Source organism: Megascapheus bottae, chromosome 4 (assembly GCF_031878675.1).
Source record: "Megascapheus bottae isolate mThoBot1 chromosome 4, mThoBot2.hap1, whole genome shotgun sequence".
NCBI classification, from domain to species: Eukaryota; Metazoa; Chordata; class Mammalia; order Rodentia; family Geomyidae; genus Megascapheus; species Megascapheus bottae.
In genome coordinates, this window is record NC_143512.1 from 40,417,154 (window position 1) to 40,444,977 (window position 27,824).

At 34.9% G+C, this 27,824-nt stretch overlaps 1 protein-coding gene across 1 annotated transcript in view; it reads left to right on the plus strand.

The window, feature by feature from the left end:
- Ap3b1 (adaptor related protein complex 3 subunit beta 1) overlaps positions 1–27,824 on the plus strand; it is a 203,345-nt gene that overhangs the window by 39,842 nt on the left and 135,679 nt on the right. Inside the window, exons 3-7 of the mRNA XM_090331736.1 lie at positions 657–731; positions 10,628–10,723; positions 11,537–11,697; positions 14,745–14,811; positions 22,189–22,371. Coding sequence (XP_090187862.1) covers positions 657–731; positions 10,628–10,723; positions 11,537–11,697; positions 14,745–14,811; positions 22,189–22,371 — 582 coding nt within the window. The remainder of the gene's footprint in view (positions 1–656; positions 732–10,627; positions 10,724–11,536; positions 11,698–14,744; positions 14,812–22,188; positions 22,372–27,824) is intronic.

Sequence of the window (27,824 nt, forward strand, 5' to 3'; positions counted from 1 at the left end):
GGACAGCATCTTTGGAATGCGAGAGGCTTCTAATGGTGCCTCATGAGAGAGGTGGAGCTTGGACTCAGTTTTGTGAAATTGAATCTTACCTGTAGAAGTGAAAGTCACTAGAGTGAATGAAATCTTAGACATCTCAGAGATCTAGAGAGGTCTCTGTCGCACACAATTTCAGTGGCTTCAGGAAGAAGGCCTGGTTACAGGAACTTTGAAAAGTAATGGCTGAAAAAGTAGAACCTATGAAAACCAGTGCGTGAGAACCAGTGTATTCTTAGTAACATTTATTCTTTTTTTCCTATTGAAAATATACTGCATCTTTCATGGAAGAAATTGGAAAATAAAAAACTACAAATACTTAAAAGTGTTTATAACATGACTAGCTGGAGAAAAATACTGTACATATTTGAAAACATTTTAAATTACCATATAATTCTTCCTTAATATGTATTTATATTGACTCACATCAGTGATTATTCTTTGTTATAAGTAGTTGAGATAAATAGAATGAAAGATGAGTTTGGCTCTAATTACATAGCTTATTCGTTGTCACAATTTTCTAAATATTCGGAGTATGTAGAATTTTCCATAATATCTATTTTATTTTCAAAGAACTGATTTAAAAGATATTTCTGCTATAATATTCATCTTTTATTTTTCAGATGATTGCAAAAGGGAAAAATGCATCTGAACTCTTTCCTGCTGTTGTGAAGAATGTGGCTAGTAAAAATATTGAGGTACTGTTTTTGTTTTTATTTTTTAATTTTATTGTCAGGATAACATATAGAGGGGTTACAGTTACATTCATCAGATAGTAGGTGCATTATTTCTCCCACATTGATACCCCTTCTCATGTTTTTTTTAATATATTTTTTATTGTAATTAATAGAAGGGTTACATGAGATTTGCCAGATAGATGGTGCATTAATTCCCATACATTGATACCCTTTCACATGTCTTGGTCCCCATTTCCCTCCCCCCCCACCCCTCATCTTGTTTTCCCCCGTTCCCTATCCAATTTCAAATAACCAAATACAGATATGTCCGATATATCAGGTAACAAAGTGAGATACTGTAACAATATGAGATAACCAAGGGACAGCAAAAGAGATGAGAGATAACATAGTACCTTAAGAACAACAATCATTCATTATATGGCTTATGTTTCTGTATCCTAGAGATCTTTTCATTTAGCATCCTACTATATGGCCTTTTGTATCAAGGTTTTGCTCTATTGCAAATCTCGTCCCTGTTTCGCACCCCCACCCCCTCCCAATCATCTTATTTCCCCCCTTCCCTTCCTTATTTCAAATAAACACTTAAGTTTCCACTTAGAAAATGATTTGTTTTTCTATTGTCTTAACTTCTCTGTTATAATTTAATATGGTCAGTTTCTAAAAATAGCTACTCTTGTGAAAGATTTTGTTCTGTTAATCACATTACATATTTTAGATAAGTAAATTTTGCTATGAAAATGAATAATCATAGAAAACTTAATTTGACCAATAAGTAGACTGGAATCAAAACACATATACCCCCATTTCAAATTAATGAATGAGATTAAATTAACATAATAGGTTAAATGATAAACTATGAGAAACTGTTATTTTGAAGATATCAATTAATGAGCAATATTTATATGGTTTTTGTACTTTTAAAAATAAAAATATACTGTTATTATAAAGGAGATGTATATAAGTTACTTAAAGTCAAGTAATGAATGCATTTCTTTTTGAACAATGTCATCCCTTCCCTCTCTCCCAATTTTTCCTCAGTATTTTATACTTTTAATCACAATTTAGTAGATATTTCTTGAACATTCTTTGCTTATTATCTAGAATTCTGACTTGATCATTTTAAATATATCCTTTGTTTGATGCCTTATGGCATCATACTATCTGAGCTTCTCATTTGATATGTACATTACTTTTATGGCTTCCAAATTTCTGGAAGAAAACCAGCAAAATTTGTCTTAGAAAAAACATGAGCTATAAGTGAAACTGGTGTTAGTGTTACCAAGAAGAGTCTAGCTGGTGTGCTGGTGGTTTACGCCTGTAATCCTAACAACTCAGGGGGCTGAGCTCTGAGGATCTCAGTTAGAAGCCAGCCTGGCAGGAAATTTTGTGAGACTCTTATCTATTTCCAATTAACCATCAAAAAACTGGAAGTGGAGCTGTGGCTCAAGTGGCAGATTGCAGGCCTTAAGTATTAAACTCAGTGACAAGTGTCCAGGCCCTGAGTGTAAGCCCTAGGACTGTGAGGCTGTTAATTCCTGGCACTGATGTGCTCATTTTATTCTCACTATTGACCCTGGGAGATTGGTTCTGTCATTGCTGCATTAATTTACCCCTTGAACCAGGCAATTTAACCCCTCATGCACCTTGGCCAAAATGACGAGTGTGGAGTCCACACAACAATTCCTCTTAAGACTTATTTCCTTTCAGTGTGATCCTTCCCATTGATAGTTCCTTCTTTTTACCTTTGTGTTTTTAATTTCTCTTTAACATCTGGTATTGTTACAATTTAAAACAATTTTTAGGTATGGATAAAAGCTATGAAGGTATGTTGGAAATCAGTAGTTAATGAACTTGTACCTGTGAAGTTCTAGTCTTGAAGGCATAATATTTTTTATTGATAACTCTTTATATTTTTCAATATAATATTTTTCAATAGTTACCAATTATAGGACTTTCCTATGAGCATATTTTTCACCTTTACAATTAGATTTTAGTATGTTGCCTAGTTTGTGTGTGTGTGTGTGTGTGTGTGTGTGGCGGGGGGGTTATGGGGCTTGAACTTGGCCTGGTCGTTGTCCCTGAGTTCTTCAGCTCAAGGCTACCGTCCTACCCTTGAGCCAACCTCACTTTCTGTTTTCTAAAAGTTAATAAGGGTCTCAGGTCCTTTTGTGCCCAGGCTGGCTTTGAACCTTGATTCTCAAATCTAAGCCTCCTGAGTAGTTAGGATTGCAAGTGTGAGCCACCATGCCTGGCTCTAGTTTGTTTGTTTGTTTTAAAAAAACAAGTGTCATGGTATATTAATTACTCTTCTTTGTTTTGGATTTATTTTTTAAAACTTGTTTTGAAATGTGCTTAATCTAATAATACAGGAAAATTGACCTAAGTTTCTTAAGGTCTGTGTCTATAGACAGTTGATCTTTTTTTTGCTATTGTGCAAATTTTCATTTTTATAAGTACGTACTACCTTACACATACAGGTGAACTTATGTATGTCATCTGCCATCAAATGTCAAATGATAATAAAAGTGACCTAGTAAGCAATCAGTGGTTATAGTACAAAAATAATCAAAGGCTTAGTCAATAACTCATGAAGTTTGATGTACTAGTATTGATAAACTAATTAAGCTTATCTGCCTGTGTTTTTCCAGACTACTGGAGCTCTGCTATGATTAGCTTTACAGCAAAGAGTGTTGTAACATTGAATGAAAGTAACTGATCAGAGAATGGTGTAGTCACGAAGCTTTAACTACTCCCATTTCTGGTCACAGAGTGGTTTCAGGGAAAGTAGGCTTTCTCTGCACACCTGCAGCCAGTCACTGCATAGGCCTCTTGTGGTCAATATTGATTGATTCTTATAAGAGAAGTAGAACAAATTTAGTGTTTTGCAACCTTCTGTGATTTAATATTATTATGCTTTTTGCCATAACAGTTACAGAAATCCTTTTCCAATAGTGAGTAATTATAGCCATACCTGCTGGCTCAGCAGTGGTTCTCAATATTTCAGTATTGCCATTATAACCTGCTCGATATATTCTAGAGTTCGTAATGCAGTTTTAAAGCTGGTTGTACAGTTAAATGACAAAAGTGTTGCTGAGTAATGTCAAAGAAATGGAGCACAGTAGACTCAACGATTCTTCTTTAAACTTTCTAGAAAAATAAACAGTAAAATCTGAGTATAATTAGAGGAGAAAGGCTATTTTAAGTGATTTTTAAAAACAGAACAGTGTGAAAACAGCAAAAAAAAAAAAAACCCAAGGAAGTTAAAGACTTTTTTTTACATGTTATAATACATTTTATGATTTACTTCTTGACCTGTTGAAGATATATGTAGTCCCATTTCTACAGTGATAATAAAACATGTCAAATAAAATACAAAATATTTGGGCACAGTAGACTAATTTCAAACAGATGCAGTTACTTACCCTCCAAATCCCATAAACTGAGATTTTTAGTACTCTTCCTGAAGTCACACGAAATCCCTCTGCAGCCCTCTCCCACCCCACAATCAGTTCCCTAAAGCACAAACATACATGATACTTACAATTGATTTGAATGATTAAGAGAATTTAAGTCACCCTTTTCTGAAGTTAAAGACTTTTAAGACCAATTTTTCCAATACTTATGACTTTCATTGGTGGCCTTCTAGACATTGCTAAGCAATGGTTTATAGGTAGGAAGTTAGATCCTAGATGTAGTAATCTACTTGGAAAGTCTTAATTAAAAAAGAAAACCAGGTAACTATTATATTGGGATATGACCCACCTCGATAGTCATTGAGTTCTTCAATGCCAGATACAGTATTGTGATCAGTACTGGCAGTTTATTCAAGGTAGATTCAAGACAGGTTTCCTTGTACATCTAATGTATTGATTAGAAATGTGGAGACTGCTATTAATCAGTCAACCAAGAATTTATTGGTTTTGTAAGCATTAATGGCTTTCTAATACTGTTATAATGTTAGAAATTTCAAAATCTAATGGGGAGAGAGTTACTTATCTTTAAACAGGAAGGATAAGGAAATTCCACTTCCAGCCTGTGAGTGTCATCTAAGGCCTGAGAGTTTATTTGGTACATGATAAGGACAGATGCATATGTTTCTTATTGGCTGCCCACAGCCATCTTCCTATATTAATAATTTTGTGATGATGAACATCCAAACGGCCCTTAGCAGAGAAAAGATTTCCCATACCTGAATTAGAGAAATATTTATAAAATCATAATTGTAAAAGTAAAAATTGTATTTCTATATAAAGATAGTCTACAACATTAGCTATATTTTATATTGTTTGGTTCCTAACTTACAAAACAGTGACCTGATTTTTTTTTTTTTTTTTTTTTTTTTTTTTGCCAGTCCTGGGCTTGAGCTCAGGGCCTGAGCACTGTCCTTGGCTAGAGCTCTACCACTTGAGCCTCAGCACCATTTCTGGCTTTTTTTTTTTTTTTCTATGTATGTGGTGCCGAGGAATCAAACCCGGGTCTTCATGCATGCTAGGCAAGCACTCTACCACTAGGCCAAACTCCCGGTCCCCCAGTGACCTGATTTTTAAATCTATCTTTTGTAAAATCATTTTTATTTAATGTTTGTTTTTGGATTAGGCAAATTCTGAAATTTGAGAACTACTCATTTAAACACACTGGTCGTTAAAACAGACTGGTCATGAACTTAGATGGAAAATATATTGATAATAGAGGGCTCAGTAGAATGAAGCCATTCTCACTTTTACTAAAGAAGTAAATTTCTTTTTTAAAAAAAATTTTATTGTTGGGGTGATATACAGAGGGGTTACAGTTACGTTCATCAGGTAGTTGGTACATTACTTCTTGACATTGTTAAATGGGACCATTCAAGAATGAAACTTCAGCTGGGCACTGGTGGCTCAGGCCTGTGTAACCCTAGCTACTCAGGTTGCTAAGATGTGAGGATGGCAGTATGAAGCCAGCCTGAGCTTAAGTTCATTCTTGAATGGTTTAATTTAGTTTTGCAGATGTTCTGTGGAAGGGTAGTCATTTATTTTGTTGCTTACTTTGGGGTTCCTTAATAGACAAAAAATGACAATTACTGTCATAAGCTATAGCATGGAGTAGTTAGAAACATCTCTGTCTTCTTGGGTTGCATATGATTCTGTCAGTTGTTAACTTTATGACCTTGGGAAAACTCCCTTAACTTCTATGCCTTACTTGTTTTTTGAATAGAGATGATAATTTTACTTAGGTTACAAAGGAGAAATAAATGAGTAATGTAATTGGCTGACCTACTTAATACTCTTCCTTCCCTCCCTCTCTCCCTCTCTCCCTCTCTCCCTCTCTCCCTCTCTCCCTCCCTCCCTCCCTCCCTCCCTCCCTCCCTCCCTCCCTCCCTTCCTTCCTTCCTTCCTTCCTTCCCTCCTTCCCTCCTTCCCTTTTGGTTGGTCATGGGGCCTGAACTCTGGGCCTGGACTCTGTCCCTGAGCTTTTCAGCTCAATGCTACCGCCCTACCCCTGGTGCCATAGCCCTACTTCCTGTTTTCTAGTGATTAATTGGAGATAAGAGTCTCATGTTTTTTAGTGCCTCACATCTCAGCCTCCTGAGTAGCTAGAATTACAGGCATGAGCCACCATGCCTGGAAGTATTTTTCTTTTATTACCTGTATTACCTAATTAATTTATTTTATGTTGGTACTGGGGCTTGAGCTCAGGGACTAGCCTCCCCGTTGGCTTTCCTGAATGCTGGTACTTTACTAGCTTTAGCCACAACTCCACTTCGGGCTTTTTGATGGTTAATTGGAGATAGAGTTTCTCAGGTTTTTCTGCCCAGGCTAATTTTAAACAAAGGTGCTCAGACCTCAGCCTCCTGGGTAGCTATTATTATAGGTGAACCATAAGCACCTAACTTTCTAATTAATTTTAATGCTTTCCATAAAGGCAGAAGTGCTTTTAGGAAAGAAAGGGTAGGAAACTTCAGCTGAAAGAAAATCAACAAGATAAAATTTAAGTATGATATGATATTCTGAATTAGGAAAAAATTACTATAAATACAGGATTTATCAGACATTTTAAAGATGTGTTATTAGATAATAGATTATTGATATTAATTTTATTGAATTTGATAATTATAATGTTAGTAGTTAAAAAGTGTAGGTGAGGGCCATATGTGGCTCTAATGACTTAATCTTGGAATGTCTCTGTAGTCCATGTTGAAGATTTATGAAGCATACATTTGAAATCTGAAATAAGACAGTAAATTAAGTGCTTACAAGAAAAAAAAATAGAGTGTGCATTTTAGGCAGTTCCTTTTTTTATTAAAGAATTTATTAACATTGATTTTTACATCATATTTCAAATGTCATGTTTAACAAACAAGTATTCAAGAAAGGAATCTCTGTATAAAATCACTGGCCACTTAGGTTTTAGAACATATTAAAATTAAGCATTAATTTATGTAATAAAACATTATGTCTATAGAGTATATAGCCCATCATAGATTTTTTATGTCTGTGTACTCATGTTTATATCTCTAAGACTATGTTCATAACATTGGGTACCCAAATATTGAGTTATTGCTCTTGTACTCTTTGGATCTAATATCCAAATATACCATACGCCTTTTCCTTTGGTCTTGACTTATCTCATTCAACATGATTTGCTCTAGCTTCATCTACTTCCCAGCAAATGCCATTATTTTATCTTGTCTGTTGACTATGTAGAATTCCATTGCGTGCGTGTGTGCGTGTGTGTGTGTGTGTGTGTGTGTGTGTGTGTGTGTGTGTTTATATCACATTTTTTTTGTATCCATTCATCTGCAGTAGGGCATCTGGGTTGTTTCCATTGCTTGGCTATTGTGAATAGTGCAGAGATGAACATAGCTGAGCAGGTGTCCTTATCATATCCTGGGTTATGATGTTCACAGTCGATGCCCAGGAATGGTATGGCAGGATCATAGGGAAGGTCTATTTTCAGTTCTTTAAGAAACCTCCACACTGCTTTCCAGAGTGGCTGAACTTGTTTACATTCCCACCAGCAGTGCAATACCATTCCCTTTTCTCCACAACCCTGCCAGCATTTTTCATTGTCTGAGTTCAGCATATTGGCCATTCTAATTGGGGTAAGATGGTATCTTAGAGTTGCTTTTATTTGCAATTCCTTTATGACCATGGATGATGAGCATTTTCTCATATGTTTTTCTGCCATTGTAACTTCTTCTTTTGATAAATCTCTCCTTATTTAGGCAGTTTCTTAAGGTACAAAGACTGCTGAAACCTTTGGTAGATTTTTGGGCAGAGTAGACTTGAGAGAGTAGGATTTACCTAGTGGTTTGGTTCCATTTGTGGAATGTAGTCCTGAATTGAAAGGACTTGTTGATTGGCCCTCAGAAGTTAGTTTATTGTAGTTAACTTCTAACTTTGATTGGCAAAGGAGCTGTCATCGGATTAAGAAAACTTGGTCATTCAGGTATGTTTTTGTTGATATGTTGAGAAGGCTTAGTGTACTTACGGTGGTTACATTGCCAAAGCAATTTTTCCTTCTAGAAATATGCAAACAAAGCTATTGCTTTGCTTAAAATATTATCTAAAATCACAGAAAAAACTACTACTTTATGTTGGAGCACCTATAGAAAAAAGATATCCTAAAATTAAGGTATCTTCATTGTTCTGTTTAAATATGAAATTAATCCTCTCTGTAAAAAGCAACGAAAATGGAAAAAGTGGATGTCACTGGCAAATACTGTCACTGATACTTTACCCTGTTGGCATTTTACTATATAGTAGTTGTGGGATTTGTGCTTATTTGTTTTGAATCCTGATCCTTCTGTTCAACAGATAATGATATCTTGTTCAGATGACTTAAGCTTTCTCCCCTTCAGTTTTCTCATTTATAAATGAGTATTAATAATACCTCCTAGTACTACAATATCATGAACTGAGGTATTAGTTTTTTGTTTTAAAGTTTCTGCAGTAGGAGTTAGGTATGGTGGCTTATACTTGTAATTCCAGTTACTTTGGAGTCTGAGCTTGAGAGAATTGAAGTTTGAGGCCAGCCCAAACAAAAAGTTCTCAAGACTTCTTTTCAGCCAGTACCTGAGTGTGGTGAAGCATATCAGTCATACTAGTTTCTTGGGAGGCTGAAATCAGAAAGATCAAACAGCCTAGACAAAAAAAGTTTGCTATACTCCGTCTTAATGGAAGAAGTAAGGTGTGGTGGTCCTTGCTTGTCATAGCAGATAATACAAGAAGTATAAAACAGGATAAGGGGGCCATGAGTTTGGCCTACTAGTAGAATACTTGCCTAGCATGCATGAAGATCCGGGTTTGATTCCTCGGTACCACACACAGAAAAAAGTCAGAAGTGGTACTGAGGCTCAAGTGGTAGAGCTCTAGCTTTGACAAAACCCAAGGACAGTACTCAGGCCCTGAGCCCAAGCCCAGGACTGGCAAAACAAAACAAAACAAACAGGATAAGCTCAGTCCATGTGTTTACCCAGTAAAAAAACAAGCCGTTTAAAACATAACCATTTTGAAAAAAAGAGAGTCTTCGCTGAAGAAGAAACAAAAATGGCCTATAGACACATGAAGAAATGCTCAACATCTCTGGTCATAAAAGAAATGCAAATCAAAACAACTCTTAAGATTCCACCTCACTCCAGTTAGAATGGCCAGGATCAGGAAAACGAATAATAACAGATGCTGGAGGGGATGTGGCCAGGAGGGATCACTACTACACTGTTGGTGGGAGTGCAAACTCGTTCAACCACTATGGAAAGCAGTGTGGCAGTGCCTCAAAAGGCTAAACATAGAACTCCCCTATGACCCAGCAATTCCACTACTTGGCATTTACCCAACCATCCAGAAACAAGGGCATACTAAATCCACTACCACAACAATGTTCATTGCAGCACTATTCACCATAGCAAAGATATGGAACAAACCCAGATGTCCCTCAGTTGATCAGTGGATCAACAAGTTGTGGTATTTGTACACAATGGAATTCTATGCTGCTGTCAGAAAGAATGACATCAGCCCATTTGTTAGGAAAGGGAAAGACTTAGAAAAAATCATATTAAGTGAAGTAAGCCAGACTCAAAGGAACTTAGGCTCAATGGTTTCCCTCATTTGTCATAATCAGTAGAAACCTTGGGCTCTACTATCAGAGATCTGCAATAGAGCAAAATCGTGATACATAAGGCCATATAGTATGAAGCTAATTGAAAGGACCTCCAGGATATTGAAATAAAAGCCATATAACGAATGATTATTGTCCTTAATGTACTATGTTGTCTCTCATCTCCTTTGCTGTCCCTTGGGTATCTCATATTGTTACAGTATCTCACTTTGTTATCTGATATATTGAATTTATTTGTATTTGGTTATTTGGAATTTGATAGGGAAGGGGGGAAAACCAAGACGGGTGGGGGGGTTGGGGGGAGGGTAATGGGTACCAAGACATGTGAAAGGGTATCAATGTATGTGAATTAATGCACCTTCTATCTGGCAAATATCATGTAACCCTTTTATTAATTACAATAAAAAAATTAAAAAAAAGGGCTGGAGCCATGGTTCAGCAGTAGATTGCCTGCTAGCAGCCATATGTTTCTGAGTTCAAACTCTAGTACTGCGGAGATTGTTGTTGCTCTTTTCTTTGTGATTCACAAAGTAATGCCATCCCTTTTAATTAATAGTGTATCTTAGATTGGTTATATATGTGTATATATGTGTATATATATGTGTATATCTTTTGGTGGAACTGGTTCATTATCTGGCAACACAGCATCTTTATTTTATGACCTGAGATGTAACCAGGTTCTGTTAACTTACCTGAGGAAAATTGAGAATGAATTTTGGTATAAAAATATTGAGTTTTAAATTTTCACTGTGGCTTGGAGTAAGTGACTGCTTTTTTTTGTTGTTGTTTTGTTTAAACAGATCAAAAAGCTGGTATATGTTTATCTGGTCCGATATGCTGAAGAACAGCAGGATTTGGCACTCTTGTCCATAAGCACTTTTCAGCGCGCTTTGAAGGTAAATGGTGAACTAAGTAGGCAAATAACTACAAGGTTTCCGCATAGTTTAAGGTGTGTCATTTAAAGAAATGGAGCAATAATCATCTGTACAACCTAGTGGTATCTTTCTGAAAGAGTTAAAAAGCTTCCCATAGCCTACTTAATATACCTAGAAAATGATGTATATAACCAAATTGACTCTTGCTTTATAAGTTTTAGCTTCTGTATACTTCTTTATGTTCAATATACTTATTGCCATGTGTCAAAGAATTGTTTATAAGTATACCAACTAGTTATTTAAAAATACGTAGAGAAGACAAAAGGCATTTTAAAGATAAAATTTATGACAGACATTTTATTATGAATGCTAAAACCTCAACACATTTGGTAATAAATAATTAACTAAAATTATAATCTTAATGTTTTTTCCTTAAAACTTGTTCAGAAAAGTAAACATTTACTACACTTTCTCATTTTAAATTAAAAGACTTCCTTTTGCTATTTTAGTATGTTAACTATTGCCAGTAAGCACCTGTTATATATGTGATATAAAAATGTCTTACATTGGGGCCGGGAGTTTGGCCTAGTGGTTAAAGTGCTTGCCTAGCATGCACGAAGACCCGGGTTCGATTCCTTGCTGTAACACATACATAGAAAAAAGCTGGAAGTGATGCTGAGGCTCAAGTGGTAGAGCTCTAGCCTTGAGAAAGTCCAAGGACAGTGCTCAGGCCCTGAGGTCAAGCCCAGGACTGGCAGAAAAACCAAAAACCAAACGAAAATGTCTTACATTATAAATTTCCAGTTTTGATGAATATTTTTGCACTGTTTTTAGGACCCAAATCAACTAATTCGTGCAAGTGCTTTGAGAGTTCTGTCAAGTATTAGAGTGCCAATTATTGTTCCTATCATGATGCTTGCTATCAAAGAAGCTTCTGCTGACTTATCACCATATGTTAGGAAAAATGCAGCTCATGCAATACAGAAATTGTACAGGTAGGTCTTTCGTTAATAGTACTAAAGATCTGCTATATGACATGGAATGTTGTACACCACAAAGTCTTACTAGCTCTTGGTACCACTCTGTTCTCTCACACTCAGTAAATGAAATGACTACTTTTTCACCTACAGATATTCTTTATACATACTTAATTTTGTCTTGGTTTATAGAGACCCCATTCATGGTTTTTATTTGTTATTAATATATTAGTAACTGGGATAATTTTTATGTTTTTGCAGGAAAAAATCTGAATTCTCATATATAATTAGTCTAATGTACACACATAAAAATATATATGTATTATTAGGAAGTTTCGAGATTTTTCCTGTTTAATGTAGAATGGAATTCTAAGTGTATTATCCTTATAATTCACTTATCTTCATTTTCCTTTCTTTCATTTTTATTCTTGCTATTTCCTAAAGAGTGATTCTTTCTAGGAGGTGTTTCATATGTAACAAAACATCTGCAAGCTTTCTTGAGACCATTTGGTTTTTTGTATTGTTTCATAGTATTGTGCAATTTGTCTTGGATATATAAATCTGTAGAAGCTGTGCTACTTAATGATGAACTTCTTAAGAAATTTTATTTGGATTTTATTATGACCCTTCATATATACATGTATTGTACTTAGATTATTCTTCCTCTCCTACCAGTACTCTCCTCACAATAGTCTTCTGTTTATGGTCATGTTCTCCTCCTTTTTTTGAGAACTAAACCAATATATTAGAGAAAAAATGCAGTATTTTTTTCCTTTCTTCCTTCATCCCATTTCCCACCTATTTCTTTCTCTACATGTCATTTCTTTGAGGATGGAATAAATTGTGCTAATTAAAGTTAATTTGTAATTGAAGAAGATATTGGCACATGATTTATATGTGTATTTAAAGGTCCACTAACAATGTCTTTAATAGAAAAAAGGCCATTATGTTAGGTAAATGCTTAAGTGCTGAGTTATGACCACAGCCATTCCATCATGCTGTGAGTAATAACAGAAAATAAAGATATAAAAAAATAAAAAAGGTAGGCTTTGGAGAGGAATAATTGAATAGGAACTTGAACCAATTCAAGAAGTTAGCCAGGTTCATGTGGTTGACATCTGTAATCCTAGCTATTTGGGAGATTAAGAATAGAAAAATCATAGTTTAAGGCCATCCCAGGCAGAAAAGTTTACCAAACCACTCAACCTATGACAGGGCACAGTGTTGGATTCCTGTTGTCATCCTAGACTATGTTGGAAGCTGACATTGGGAGGATTGTAGTGCCAGGTCAACTCAGGCAGAAAAGTCGCTGAAACTGTCTCTGCAGAAGTAAACTGGAGAGACAGGAGTAAGGCCTACTGGTAGAGTGCTTGCCTAGAATTCAGGAAGACCCAGATTGGCTTCCTTGGTACCACATACACACACAAAGCCAGAAGTGATGCTGTGGCTTAGGTGGCAGAGCTCTAGTCTTGAGAAAATCCAAGGACAGTGTTCAGGCCCTGAGTTCAAGCCCCAGGATTGGCCAAAAAAAAAGTTCACTGGACATAGTGGCATATTTCTGTGATTCTAACGGTGATGGAAAGCCTGTAGTAGATGGATTGTACATTCTATAAACTAGTGGGATAAGCCAAATCGTGGGGACTCACACCTACAATCCTTGTTTTAAAGCCCTCCTGGGCAGGAAAGTCTGCAAGACTTACCAGTGGAGCTATGGCTCAAGTGGTAGTGCATCCGTGAGCAAAAAAAGTAAGGGACAGCACCCAGGACCCCCCCCCCCCCCACCACTGTTTAATCAGTAAGCTCTACTTTATGGCCCACCCTCAACATTTAACCTCTTTCTATCTAGCTCTTAGATTCTAGCTGTTTATTACTCTTTTATTTTCCTCTATCTCTATCACATATTTTAATCTCATTGCTACTGCCTATTTTTTTTTGTTTTAAGTGGCAAGTTTTATAATATACCATTAGCAAACCAATGTGATACTGCTCTTACTGGGAAATTCTGTTTGTTTTTGGCAGTCACATGCCTACAGTGTAAAAAATGTTTGCTATTTCATTATTTTTTTGTCTTAGTTGAAAAATGGATTTGTAATCTGTGTGCTTGCAATCACTTCCTTAAAGCTTTCCAACTTTTTTTACATATATTTTTTATTATAATTAATGGGAGGGTTACATTATATTCACCAGATAGAAGGTGCATTACTTCACAAACATTGATACCCTTTCTCATGTTTTGGTATCCATTTCCCTCCCCCCACCACTCCCCTTCATCTTGTTTTCCCCCCTTCCCTATTCTATTTCCAATAACCAAATAAACATATATATAATATGTCAGATAACAAGGTAAGATACTGTAACAATATGAGATAAGCTTTCCAACTTTTTAAAAAAGGGAAACATGTTCTTTACCTCCCCCCATCCCCGCAGTCCTGGGGCTTGACCTCATGGCCTGAGCACTGGCCTTGGGCTTTCTCAAGGCTAGGGGTCTACCACTTGAGCCATAGCACCATTTCCAGCTTTTTCTATATATGTGGTTCTGAGGAATTGAACCTGGGCTTTTGTGCACGCTAGGCAAACACTCTAACACTAGGCCAAACTCCTGGCAGTTCTTTCCTTTTTTTCTTAGTTTTAATATTACTAGTTTTAAACTCAGGTCTTTGCGATTGCTAGGCAGATAATATGCTCCTTGAGCCACATCCCAACCTGTTCTTTAAATATTTCCTTAATGGCATGAGTATCTAGTTTGGTTAATATGAATGACTTTACAAAGCAGGATTAAGGAGGGCCGGGAACTGGTGCTGTGGCTCAAATGGTAGAGCTCTAGCCTTGAGGAAAACCCAAGGACAGTGCTCAGGCCCTGAGTTCAGTCCCAGGTCTGGCAAAAAAACAACAAAAAGCAACAACAAAAAAAACCAAAACAGGATTAGGATACATTTATGAAAAAAAATATGCCATTTTACTTTAAATTTGTTTCTGTTTGTTTTTATCTTGAAATAATTCTTGAGATGATCATTATTAAAGCTGGAATCATATAGAAATATTAACTAGACTGATTTATATTTTAGTCTTGATCCAGAGCAGAAGGAAATGTTAATTGAAGTAATTGACAAACTTCTAAAAGATAAAAGTACTGTAAGTAATTTTCTTATGCCACTAATCTATTTATGTCACTAAAGTGAAATGGTTGTTTATTTATAGTTATATATTTAATAGAATTATGCTTTACAGTTATGTATTTGATATAATTATGCTTATTGATTTCTAAACATTGTCTATTTCAGTATTATAGAATAAAATTTGCTGTGTAATTAGATGGGTTACATTTGGTGTGTATGTGTTTCTTTGTCAGAGTCTGAAGAAAGACAAGTTGGGGAAAAACCTTTTCTTTAATCTGTGACTAGATTTTTCATTGCTTTTTATAATTGAATAAAAATGTTATTGTTATTATAAGGTTGATATAGAGAGGTTACAGTTACATAAGTGAGGTAGTGAGTACATTTCTTTTTGGGCAGTGTTATCTCTTCCCTTACTCTCTCCCAGTTTCCCCCACCTGACCCATCAAAGTTGTATAGTTCATTTTAAACATAGTGTCTAGTGAGTACCACTGCTGCCTTTGTTTGCTCTTTGTTCCTCCATTTCTGTGTCCTCCCCTTTACCTGTCCAGAGACAGGTAAACTAACAAACAAGATAAAAAGAAAAGAAAAGAACAGCAACAAAGAAAAAGCCTCTTATTTTTGTTTCCTGGAGTTCATTTTGATCAATATTGTTTTGTATGATCAGAGATGCATAGCCATTGCACTGTTGGATAAGGATACTCCCCTAAGGGTATCCTCCTTTGGTCTCACTGTGAATGCCTTGAGTCCTTTCTAATTTATCATGTCCTGGTGTAATTTAGATCTAGCTGCCATGTATGAGAGAAACCATGCTATTTGTCTCTCTGAGCTTGACTTACCTCACTTAACAGGATTTGTTCTAGGTTACAGTTGGATTTTTGAATTCAGTGATTTTTCCAGGATTTATAAAATAATGTCTTACTGGAAAAAAGTAATAGATTTAAAATGCAGTAATAAGAAGGGTTGGAGATATGGAACAATTAGTGTGGTGTGTTTTAGTATTAGTATTATAAATATTTATTTTATTTTGTTTTGAGAAAGGGTATTCCTATATAGGCTAAGTCCATTATATAGTCCAAGTTAGTTTTGAACTTTGATGCGTCAACCTCTACTTCCCTATTCTGGAGATCATGTGCCAGTAAGTACATCCTGCAAATGTTTTTTGTTGTTGTTTGTTTTGAGTGTGTGTGTGTGTGTTTGTGTGTGTATTTATATTTGTGTGTGTGTGCTGGTCCTAGGAGAGCTTGAACTCAGGGCCTGAGCACTGCCTTTGGGTTTTTTTCCTCAAGTCTAGCACTCTGCCATTTGAGCCATAGCATCACTTGGTACCGAGGAATGGAACCCAGGGCTTCATGCATGCTAGACCAGCACTCTACCACTAGACCAAACTCCCCGCCGAGCTTTTTTTTTTTTTTCCTCTTAAGGCTAGCATACAGCTCCACTTCCAGCTGTTTGGCAGTTAATTGGAGGAAATTGTCTCACAGAATTTTCTACTCAGGCTGGCTTAGACCCTCGTTCTCAGATTTCAGCCACCTGAGTAGCTAAGGTTACAGACATGAGTCACCAGTACCTGGCTGAGAAAGTCTTCATTTAGTTTTCTGGTGGTTAATTGAAGATACGAGTCTCATTGGACTTTAGTGCTGGGTGAGCTGGCTGACTTTGAACCGTGATCTTCAGACCTCAGCCTCCTGAATAGCTAGGGTTATAGGTGTGAGCCACTGGCACTGGCTGCTACTGCCTCTTTAAACATTTTCCTCCCTGATATCACCCTAAGGTGGCTTTGGGTGACCTTGATTTTACTTTGTTTTGTCAGAATGGGCATGAACTAGCCCTAGACGCTGTCCCAGAGCTCAAGGCTAGCATTCTACCATTTGAGCCATAGCACTACTTCTCATTTTTTCTGAATAGTTTACTGGACATAAAGGACTCACGGAGCTTCTTGCCCATGTTGGCTTCCAGCTGTGATCCTCATCTCAGCCACTGAGTAACTAGGATTAAGTGTGGGCCACCAATGTCCAGCTCCTTTATATCACTTTCATTATTCTTTTCATTCTTTTAATACCTTAATAAATTTTCATTCAGTAATTTTGGTCTCAGAGATGTCTTGCATTTACTCTTATGGCTTGACTTTTCCCCCTTCAGTATCTTTCTGGTTTCAGTCAACTACTGTTTTTATTTCTAATAATAATTTCTAATCGTGTATTTTTTTTCTCCAACAGATTTTATTTATTGTATATAGAAAATTCTATAGAAAAGGTGACCTGGACCAGATTTTTCCCCTCTTGCTTACCCAATCAAACTAGATCACTTGCTATTACATAAATACTCATTTTGATTAGTCCTGTCCTAGCCATTTCCTCTTGCTGAAAACCCCTTGTTCCTCACTGCATCTATTTCTTTGGACACAAAAAAACAACAAGATGTTGAGTCACAGTGCCATTTCCAGTTTTCTGGTGGTTAAGTAGAGATAAGAGTTTCCTGGGACCTTTGTGCCTGGGCTGGCTTTGAACAGTGATCTTCATATCTCAGCCACTGGTGCCTAGCTTCTAAGGGACTTCAATTCTTCTACTTCTTAAACTGTTTTTTTTTCTGAAGTCTGCCCTGACCTACCAGAAATCTTTAGTCAGCATATTTTCATGCGTAGTATTCTGATTGGAATGTACCTCCAAACATCTTGTTGAAGGTGTGGTTTCTATTTGGGGCACTGTTGAGAGGTGATTAAATGCCGAGGTGCTAACTTCCTCGTGGGTTGCTTTATTGATTGAGTTCATATATAACAAATGCACTGTTATAAAGCGGGACTTAGTTGGAATAGTCAACTGAAGTGTTCTTTTGAAGAATACTTGGTGTTCCTTGGCCCTTTCCTTTCTTATTCTGTTCTCTGGTCTACCCTGGAGTGAGCTTCAGTACATGCACTCCTCTATGATCTGCCTCATTACATCGTTATGCCAGGACCAATAGAACCAAGTAATCATGGACTGAAACCTCTGAAATCATGAGCCAAAACAATTCCTTCTCTTTTAAGTGTTTTATCTTAGCATTAAAAACCGGACTATCTTATGGCATTCTTCCTGTTGCTGATCAGCTTAGTTTTATGTTTACCACTAAGTCTTGTCCACTTTGTTTTGAGCAGTGTTTCCTTATCATTCTGTCATAGGTCTTTATGAAGTTTTGTGATGTAAGCATGAAAATAGCTCTCTTGGATTTAGTTCATTCTGTTTACATGTAATTTGAATGTTAGAGGATTTTCTCATTTTGAGTTATGTTGAGCATAGGTTTTAATGTTTTCTTTTCTTTCCTTTTCTTTTTTTGATTTGGAATGAAATGTTTGGATTCAGATTAATTCGTTATATAAATTTGTCTACTCAGTATTTAAATGAGCTAAATTAATGTTTTGGATCATTATATATTTTTTGTGATTATAATTCATTGTAGAAAGGTTATGCTTTGATACCTATATTGATATTTATGGATGTTAACTTTACTAAAATTACCATTATTAAAATTATATTAATTATTAAAATGATCCTTTTTTGGTAATATGTACAGCTTTATATATATATTTCACCTCTAATTTATAAGGATAGCCTTGACTTTTATAATCAGTAATCACATAATAAATAATCACAAATAATTCTTAAACTTTCTCAGTTAAACTAATCAAGTCAGGTGCATTTCCATATTTTAAGAAGAGATTTATTTTCTGTCACCTGGAGTTTCTTGAGGTCATTATGATAATGATGTCATTGATGTTACTGATGACAAATGTAAATGAGAAAATATTAATCAATTAAAAGCTTTCTTTTGACTTCTGATTTTTCTGAGGCCTTCCTACCTTTGCCTCTCTTAGGCTAAGAAAGATTTTCTTACTATTGTGATCCTAAGGGAACCTTCTAAAATTCCCATTTTAGTGAAAATTATTAAAATTATTTTAATTATTAAAGTGATCTTTTTATTATATGTCACATGTATAACTTTATTGAAGACAGGTAGATTTCTTTCATTTGTAAGCCCACTTAGAATTCCTTTTTTATATTTGTAACTCTTGTTTTTCTTAATAATTTGGGATCTTACTTGTTGAAAATTAAAGTATATAAGGAGACATTTTTAAAATTTAGGATGCCTGAGAGACAGTGGGGAGCCGGGCATGGTGGCTCATTCCCGCAGTCCTAGTTACTCAGGAGTCTGAGATATGAGGATTGTAGTTCAAAGCCAGCCCAAACACTGAAAAGTCAGTGAGACTCATCTCCAGTTAATCACCAGAAAACCAGAATTGGTGCTGTGGCTCAAAGGGTAGAGCGGTAGCCTTGAGTTGAAGAGCTCAGGGACAAGGCTAAGGCCCAGAGTTGAATTCCCGTGACCGACCTCCCCCGCCCCTCCCAAAAAAAGTGTGTTATTTGTTTCCTTGTCCCTACAGGTTAATTGTAAATACTTTTTGATAGCATCTAGATTTCTCTTAGAAAACAATATCTAGTGCTTACTGATAACTGTAAAGACTGAAAAGCTTGAGTTGTATGTTTATGTATTTTTGACGATAGAAAGCTTCCTGTCCTTAGTTTTAACTACAAAATTATGTTTAATGAATTGATAGGTAGTTTATCACTAAAATGTAGGGGTAAGAAGCCATTTTATAAGTTATTGATTTAATGTTGATAAAAGCCTCAGTGTATGGGCAAGAAAACACACCCCTGAATTTGTGCAGATGTTTTATTGTGATAGATCTATTATTCAGCTATTAGAAGATAAATGACTGATCTTTCCTATATTCCATGCTTCGAGAAAATTGAAATAAGAAGGGGAATATCATTTGAGCTGTATGATTAGGGCAGGTTGGATGGCCATTAATTTAAGGAAGAAAATCTTGGCAGCATTGGCCAACTTATACCATATTATCAATCAAGCCTGATGCACTTCTTGTGATGACCCAGCATTCTCAGGTTTTTGCAATGTTAATTAGAATTCATGACAAAATAGATGCAAGGAAACGTTTTGTACCCTTCATAATTTTATAGAAAATTTATTGTTATTAGAGGAACCATTTGCTTAGTGTGATTTTTTTCATTACCAGCTTGTCAACTAGCATAGATAATCTAGAGAAAATATGAACCCTATAGATAGAGTGTCACTTTTGTTGATGGTTCATGTAGTTTACCTTGGAGCACAGCTAATGGCTGAAGTTCATAGCAACAGCACAGAAAAACATGGCAACCAAGGGGAGATAAATGAACCATGTTTATTGCTTTAATATAAAAAATACATAAATGGAAAACTGCATTTGAATTTGATGAGCTCATTGCTAGTTTTGTTAGAGTGATTTATTTTTTCCCTTATATGAAAAGCTACTATTGACATAGTGCGATGGAAATTAACTGTCTGGTATTTGGAAACCAATATTTTTGGTGTTAAAATCTAAGTAGATCATTTTATTTTAATTCTGAATGTTTTTATAGAATATTGAACATTTAGTAGACCAATATTATGCATTCTTCTGTTAGTAGTAGCTTACTGTCAGATTGTTTCAAAACATTATACCATGAAGTAATTTGTCTGAAATGGTTAGTTTTATTTTGTGAAAGTATTCTATAATCTATTAATTTTAACATTTCCTTAAGACTTATGTGTACTTAAGTTTTCTTTTTTGAATATTTTAAAATGTATTAATGCTTTGAAATTGTTACTTACAGTTCATGGTTTACTAAGTTTAATAAATTTAATATGTAGTAGTTGGTTTTCAATGAGTTTTTGCTATTTAAATACATCTGGTAAAATTTATTTCCTAGTTACAGAAGGGAAAAAACTTGATTTTGAATAGTATCTTTATAATTTAAATTCTTTTTGTTTTAATTTAAATTCTTAAGTTCAGTTGAATAGATTATTCTTGGTGGTTCCTGATTTTTATATTTTGATAATCATTATCCATTGATACAAATATGGATAATTGATTGATTTATATGTATATATTTAAATATAGTCACAAATAACTTATTCTGTATTTTGATGTCAAACTTAGTTGTTTTAAAAGATTTAACATATTCTTCTTAATCTTATAGAAATATGATTGTTACAAATATTATTTCTGAAGTTTGAAGACATCAAAATATGAAGTAAAAACATGTATTTAACTTCCTTTTTATATCAATAGCAAATAGAAAATTATTCGTATAATACATTTTTATTTAGTTCACACAAATAAGCAATTCTTTGTTTTTTCGATTGAGGTGCATTCATGCTGGGACCAGCAGGCACCAGTACTTGGGCAGGGCTGGAGTCAATAAATGCAGCTTCACGTTTATACTGATTGGTAATTCGTAAAATCCCCACAGGACCTGAAACTTGTTTAGCATAATAGCAAGTCTATATTCTGAGCTGTTTTCTTCCAATTGTATTGTTGGTTGCATATTAATAAACTAAATGTCAGCCAAGTAGAGGGACAAACACTCAAAATATGAATATCATTGTATCTAATATTTTTCAAAAAGTACCATTTCAGTAAGTTATATTTCGATTTAATTGCTTATTTTAAGCCATTGGGGAAATTTTAGACACTAAAATGAAGATCCCTAGTGTTAAGACAGAATATGATATTAATTTGTTCTTTCAGAACTGTATTATATTGTTGGCTAACTATATAATATACATCAGCAGTACATATACAGAAGCATTTGTGTGTTAAATATTCTGTTTATTTTGTGTCTTCATACTAAATTTATCTTTGTTTCACCTAAGATTTGTAAAAGCATGACAATACAAAGATTAGTGTTTAAGATTCACTAATTGGTTTTCAGGAAAGACACATTTTGTTGGTAGTATTAAAATTTTCATACAGTGTTTTATAAAAGTAATACTGTATATCAAAATCTCAGTTTTCTATGAAAATAAATTATATTGTGAAAGCAGATAAAGTTATGAGAGATATATACTATAATATTTATGAATTGGTTTTGCAATGCAAATTCATATTGTCATTTTCCTTTTAAACTGACACAGTGTGATCTTTTTATTGCCTTAATTCTTTCTGTAAATATTGTTACAAACTAGGAAATGATTCTTTAGATGAAAATTTAGGTAACCGTTAAAATGAAGAATTTAATGATAAATGTTTAATCTATGTGTAAATAATTTATTGCAATTTAACCTGATAGAATAAAAAAATTATAATTAATCTGTTTTCAGGAGGGGATTTGTTTTCCAGATAAGTTAAAAGTATTAAAATTATTGAAGACATGTTTCTGTATAGTTGGTATTCACACATAAGCATCTATTTTAATTGTATGGTTAAATACTTTAAATGTTCATTGTAACAACATTGTTTATATCATTGTAACACTTGAGTAGGATCTTTGATGGGCAGAACATGTTTTGTTTTGTAATAAGTTAATATTTTTTTCTTTCATAGTTGGTAGCTGGCAGTGTTGTGATGGCTTTTGAAGAAGTATGCCCTGATAGAATAGATCTGATTCACAAAAATTATCGAAAGCTGTGTAACTTACTAGTGGATGTAGAAGAGTGGGGACAAGTTGTCATCATCCACATGCTAACTCGCTATGCCCGTACACAGTTTGTCAGTCCCTGGAAAGAGGTAAGTGCTAAATGATCTCCCTCTTAGAACATGTAATAAGAGTTGATAATTTTTTAAGTGTGTACACCAAACTTAGAATAGTGGGAAATATGGAAATCTATATGTTTAAGAAGGACTTTTTCTGTTTTTATTTTGGTTTTTTTTTTCAAAGAAAAATAAGAAACCAAAATAAAAATGCAAGAATTGAACAATTTTTGCTTGGTAGTGATTGTATATAATGTATTATATATAAGATATAGTATATTAACTTTTAGTGTGATACCTGGTAAGAGGACCTGAGGAGTTGTAGTGTGTACAGTACTTACAATAACACTGTCGAACTACAAATTTTGTTGTTGCAAGTTCAGAACATTGAGCCTCAGTTATTTCTGGTAGTATTTGTAAATTTGGTAGGCTCTGAGACCAAAATATAAATTTATGCATAAAATAATTAAATCTTGCCTTCATAGATAAATATTGCTAAAATTTTAAATTACTTTGTCTGAGTTTTATATTTCTAAGATAATTGTATTTTTCTTTTCATTTTTCTATTGGAGGTATTTTGTAAAATTAATGTATGTGCCTTAAAGTGAAGGTATTTTCTTTACCAGATTAACATTTTAGAAAATTTTAATTTTATTGCATATTTTGTATTTGAACCTATTTAACGAATTTCAGAATGAAATGTAAATTTCCACCTATTTTTATTTTCTTTTTTCAAACAGTTTTTTTGTAAAGGTGATGTCCAGAGGGGTTACAGTTGCTTCAGAAGTTCTTAACTATTAAAACATATAGTACATTCATCTTTTGGTACCTTTTTAAAATGTAGTATCGAAATTTTAAAATGAGTTGTGTAAAAGGTAAAATCTCAATTATATTAAGGTGCTTTATATTCTAATTTAAGGCTTTTAGTGCTCAGTACATTTCTCTTCTGTTAATGGAAATAATAAGATGAGGAAAAAAGTGAACAAAATTGCAAAAATAGTCATAATAAGCTTCAGATGACACCCCAAGCTTAGAAATAATTATGAAAGATTTCGTTTTTATTATGTTGTCTTAATGTTTGTTACTATTAAAATATTAACATGTTCCCTCTTAATTTTTATGTAAATTTTTTAATTATATATGTTAGATTTAGCTTTAGAAGTTGGTAAACTGAATCACAGGTGGGTTTGATCATAGCTAGAAGGAACTGGGGAGTATGAGCACTTTATATCTGCTTTCTGGTTCATATGTGATGCTAAAATACATGCTGTGTAGTAAAGAATGGCTAGAATTATTACTAAATAGAATGACAAGGTGAAACAGTACTTCAGAGATCCTGGACTGAAATCAGTAGAAAAGAAGTACCTCCATTTTAGTACATCATTCCATTTCATATACAAGTGAAGTAACTCACTATAAATGCTATATGAATATCATTTTGTCATAAAATTAGATCCATTTTTACCTTGAAGAAAAAGTTTGCTAGTGGGAAAGCAGTGTAACTAAAATAATATACTAACTTAAAATTTATTTGAAGTTAAACTGGGTGCCAGTGGTTCATGCCTGTAATCCTAGCTACTGAGGAGATGAGATTTGAACATCGAGCTCCAAAGCCAACCTAGGCAAGAAAGTCTGTGACAGTGAGACTTTTCTCTCCAGTTAACCACCAGAAAACTGGAAGTGTTGCTGTGGCTCAAAGTGGTAGAGTGCTAGCCTTGAGATGAATAGCTTAGAGAAAGCACCCAGGCCCAGAGTTCAAGTCCCATGACTACCCCCCCCAAAAGATATATATATATGTATATATATATTATATATATATTTGAAATTAAAGTTGCTAATCAGACTGAATTCACTGAATTTAACAGTTCTTTCTCCAGTGCAAGGAAATATAAAAAATAATGCTGTAATACTTAGTAGCTTACTATTTATTAGTAATTGTTATTGACTTTAGGGCCTTATACTGGACAAAAGTTCTACCACTTGAGCCATACCACCAGTGCTTTTGTTTCTTTCTTTTTTTGTGGGTCATGGGGCTTGAACTCAGCCTCGGCACTGTCCCTTAGCTCTTTAGCTCAAGGCTACCACCCTACCCCGGACCTGTGTGTGGTCCCTGAGCTCTTCAGCTCTACCCTACCCTATCACCCTACCCTAGAGCCAAGCCCCACTTCCCTGTTTTCTAGAGATTACAAGGAGATAAGAGTTTCAGGTGCTTTTTTTGTGCCTGAGCTGGCTGTGAACCTTTATCTTTAGATCTCAACCTCCTGATCTATTTTCTCGAATTTTTCTAGGGCTGGCCTAAAACTTTCAATATTCATGCCTCTGAATTACTTGGCTGATATGAGCCACCTTTCTGCTATTTTGTCACACATTCTTGGTACATTTTATATGAAATTTTGAGGTTTTTAAAGGTTTTTTTTGGGGGGGGCGGTGCTGTAGTTTGAATTCTGGGCTCCATGTTTGGGTAGTCAGGCACATGCTTTAGTTGCATCCTCAGTCCTTTTTGCTTCAATTAACTTTTGAATAAGCTCTCATATTTTATTGCCTGGACAGGCCTCCAACAACAGTTCTGCTTAAACCACCTGCCTACCTGTGACCACTGGCATGTGCCAGCATATGCAGAATTTTATTGACTGAGATTTTGAGATGGAAAGATCTCAAGAAATTTGTGCCTGAGCTGGATCCTCCACTTCCCACTGGATCTCCGTTTCCTGATAGTTGGAATTGCAGGAATACAGGTCCACACTCAGACTATACGTAGATTTTTCATATCAGTTTAACAGATCAAAAAACCAATGCATACAGGTTTTGTTTGGTGGTTTGAGGTTTAAACCCAGGGCCTCATATTTCCTAGGTGAGTGTTCTAACCCTTGAACCACACACTCCCAGCCCAAAGGCAAAAAAGTTTTGGTAATTAAAATAATATTACTTATACAAGGTAAAGTCAGAAACAGTTACCTGATAGCCCTGGGAAACATTCTTCCCTTTATATTCTAGTACTTCATGATATTGAAACTTAGAATATTTTTTGTCATTTTAATAAGTTTTTGTGTTTACTTATTGTGTTTCTGACAAAACTAATTCAGAGCCTCAGTCCACAATGCTCAGACATTACAATTAGTCAAGAAGTATAATTAAATTTGCTTTTCAAAAAGAAAAATCATGTTTCTCTTGGAATTAAAAAAATAATCCAACAACATTTATGATAGTCCTAAAGGGTTGCAAAATAGTTTCTTTGAGGAATTGAAAATTAATAGCAATACTTTTTAAGATGAGCAGATATGTATGCTTTTGTCAATAAGTTCTCAAATGAACACATCATATACAAACAAGCTTCTTCAGAGCAGAAGAGATTTTTAATTTAGTTTATTTGCATCATTATAGATTAGTATTTAGGCTGTTTATATGTAAATGTATGATTTGAGGAACAATTAAATGTTGACAAAGTAGATAGCAGTCATATCAATTGCAGTACATTTTCCATAATTTTTATAACTGACATCTTTGATGATGAATAGTGGATGCCAAGTCAAAGCCGATTATCCCCTGCACTAGGAATTCATGGGGCTGTCAGGGAGAAGACCGATTGACTTTAAATTTACATATTAATGAGAAGATTTGTTAAGAGGGTGCTTGACTATAGAAAATAACAGTGTATTTATAGGGCACGACATTTTATAAATAAAGCTGATGCAGGAAAATGGAAATTAAACCTTTTAGGTTAATAAATTTCAGACTGCCAGAATGCATATTTGCATTTTTATTTTCTTAAATTTACCTTAGTCTTTGCAGTCTTTATGGGGGTATTTCTTATTCTAGGTTAAGTTTTATATTATTTTTCCAGGGTGTAAAATTATTTTCTTTTTTTAAGACAATTGTGGGCATTAGTATACATCTCTATCACTAAAGTTACTTTTGTACAAATCATGGAGCTTGGTAAATAAAGTAAATCATTTATTTAATCTTACTGTTTGTACAAAAGGATTGCAGTTCTATATTTCAGGTTATGAGCATAATGCTTCTTGGTCAATGTCACCCCTTCAAAACAAAGTAAGTTTTTAGAGAAACAAATTAGACGGTCCTATTCTGAACTCCAAACTCTGTTCTGGCATTAATTATAAACAGAAATGAAATGGATGTTGATCTTAGAAAAAAAATGCTTTTAAATGGTTTTGAACTATTGGGATATAGGGGACATGGAATGTCTGAGTTCTGGAGTATTAACCTCCCAAATTCCTCAGCCAGTGGTAAGGTTTGTAGTTCCTTTTTTAACTGCTGATTTTGGAGATCCCTTGCCAAAACCATCTAATTTTCACTTTGTTGTTGCTGTCTTTCTGTTTTCGTGCCCCTAAGCCGGAATGCCAGGCATTTGCTACAAACTCCTTGTAGTTTCTCTTTTCTTTCACACTTTCCCCCCTCAATATCTGGTAGTTTTCGTGTCACCAGATTCTTGATCATGGAATGAAAATTGTAAATGCTTTCATTCTAACATCGTGGCATTCCTCTAAGATTAACATCAGAAACCATGGGGCACAAAAGACAGCACAAGAGTCATATTTTGAGGTTTTGTTGTTTTTTTGTGTGTGTTTGTTTGTTTTTGTTGTTGTTGTTTTGACAGTCCTGGGGCTTAAACTCAGGGCCTGGGCATTGTCCTTGATCATTCTCAAGGCTAGTGCTCCACCACTGGAGCCACAGTGTCACTTCTGGCCTTTTCTGTGTACTCAAGTCTTCTTGTATGCTAGGCAAGCACTGTTACCATTAGGCCATGCTTCCAGCCCCCATATTCTAAGTTTTGTCAGTCAAGTCCATGTCTGGCAAAATCAGCCTTCAAAAATGGAAAAAAAACCAGTATGTTCCTGTACTAACATCTGTATTTTTCTATGCCTTTCAAAGTAAAACTCAGAACTAATAAATATCCATTATCACTTCAATAATCATAGTAATTTAAGTTGAACTGTTTATGTTTCCTTTAGTGATAGGACATTTTCATAGCAAAACATAGAAATCCCAATATAGTTGTATATATATTAGAAGCACAAACCCTTTATTTATGCACTCACTGGTTCCTTGTCTATCTTTCTGTATTCTCTTTGATAATTTATGCTTAAGGCTCTGACTCTTCTATGCACCCATGGAACTACTGCAGTTTCTCAAATCTTTATGTGGACATGTTTTCCATTTTTCTAGGAGAGGAATTGCTGGCTTTTATTGTGAGTTTTAGGTGGTTTTTTTTTCCCGTGGTTGTATGTCCATCATTTTCATATGTTTTCATTTGGAAGGTTATATTAGCTAACCCAGACTGGTCAGTAACTCCTCATCCTGCCTCAACCTCTTGAGTGCTCTGTTTGCATGTGTGATGCCTGGCTATCTTCACTTTTTTTTTTTTTTTGCCAGTCCTCGACTTGAATTCAGGTCCTGGGCACTGTCCCAGAGCTTCTTTTGTTCAAGATTAGTGCTCTACCACTTGAACCACAGCTCCACTTCTGGCATTT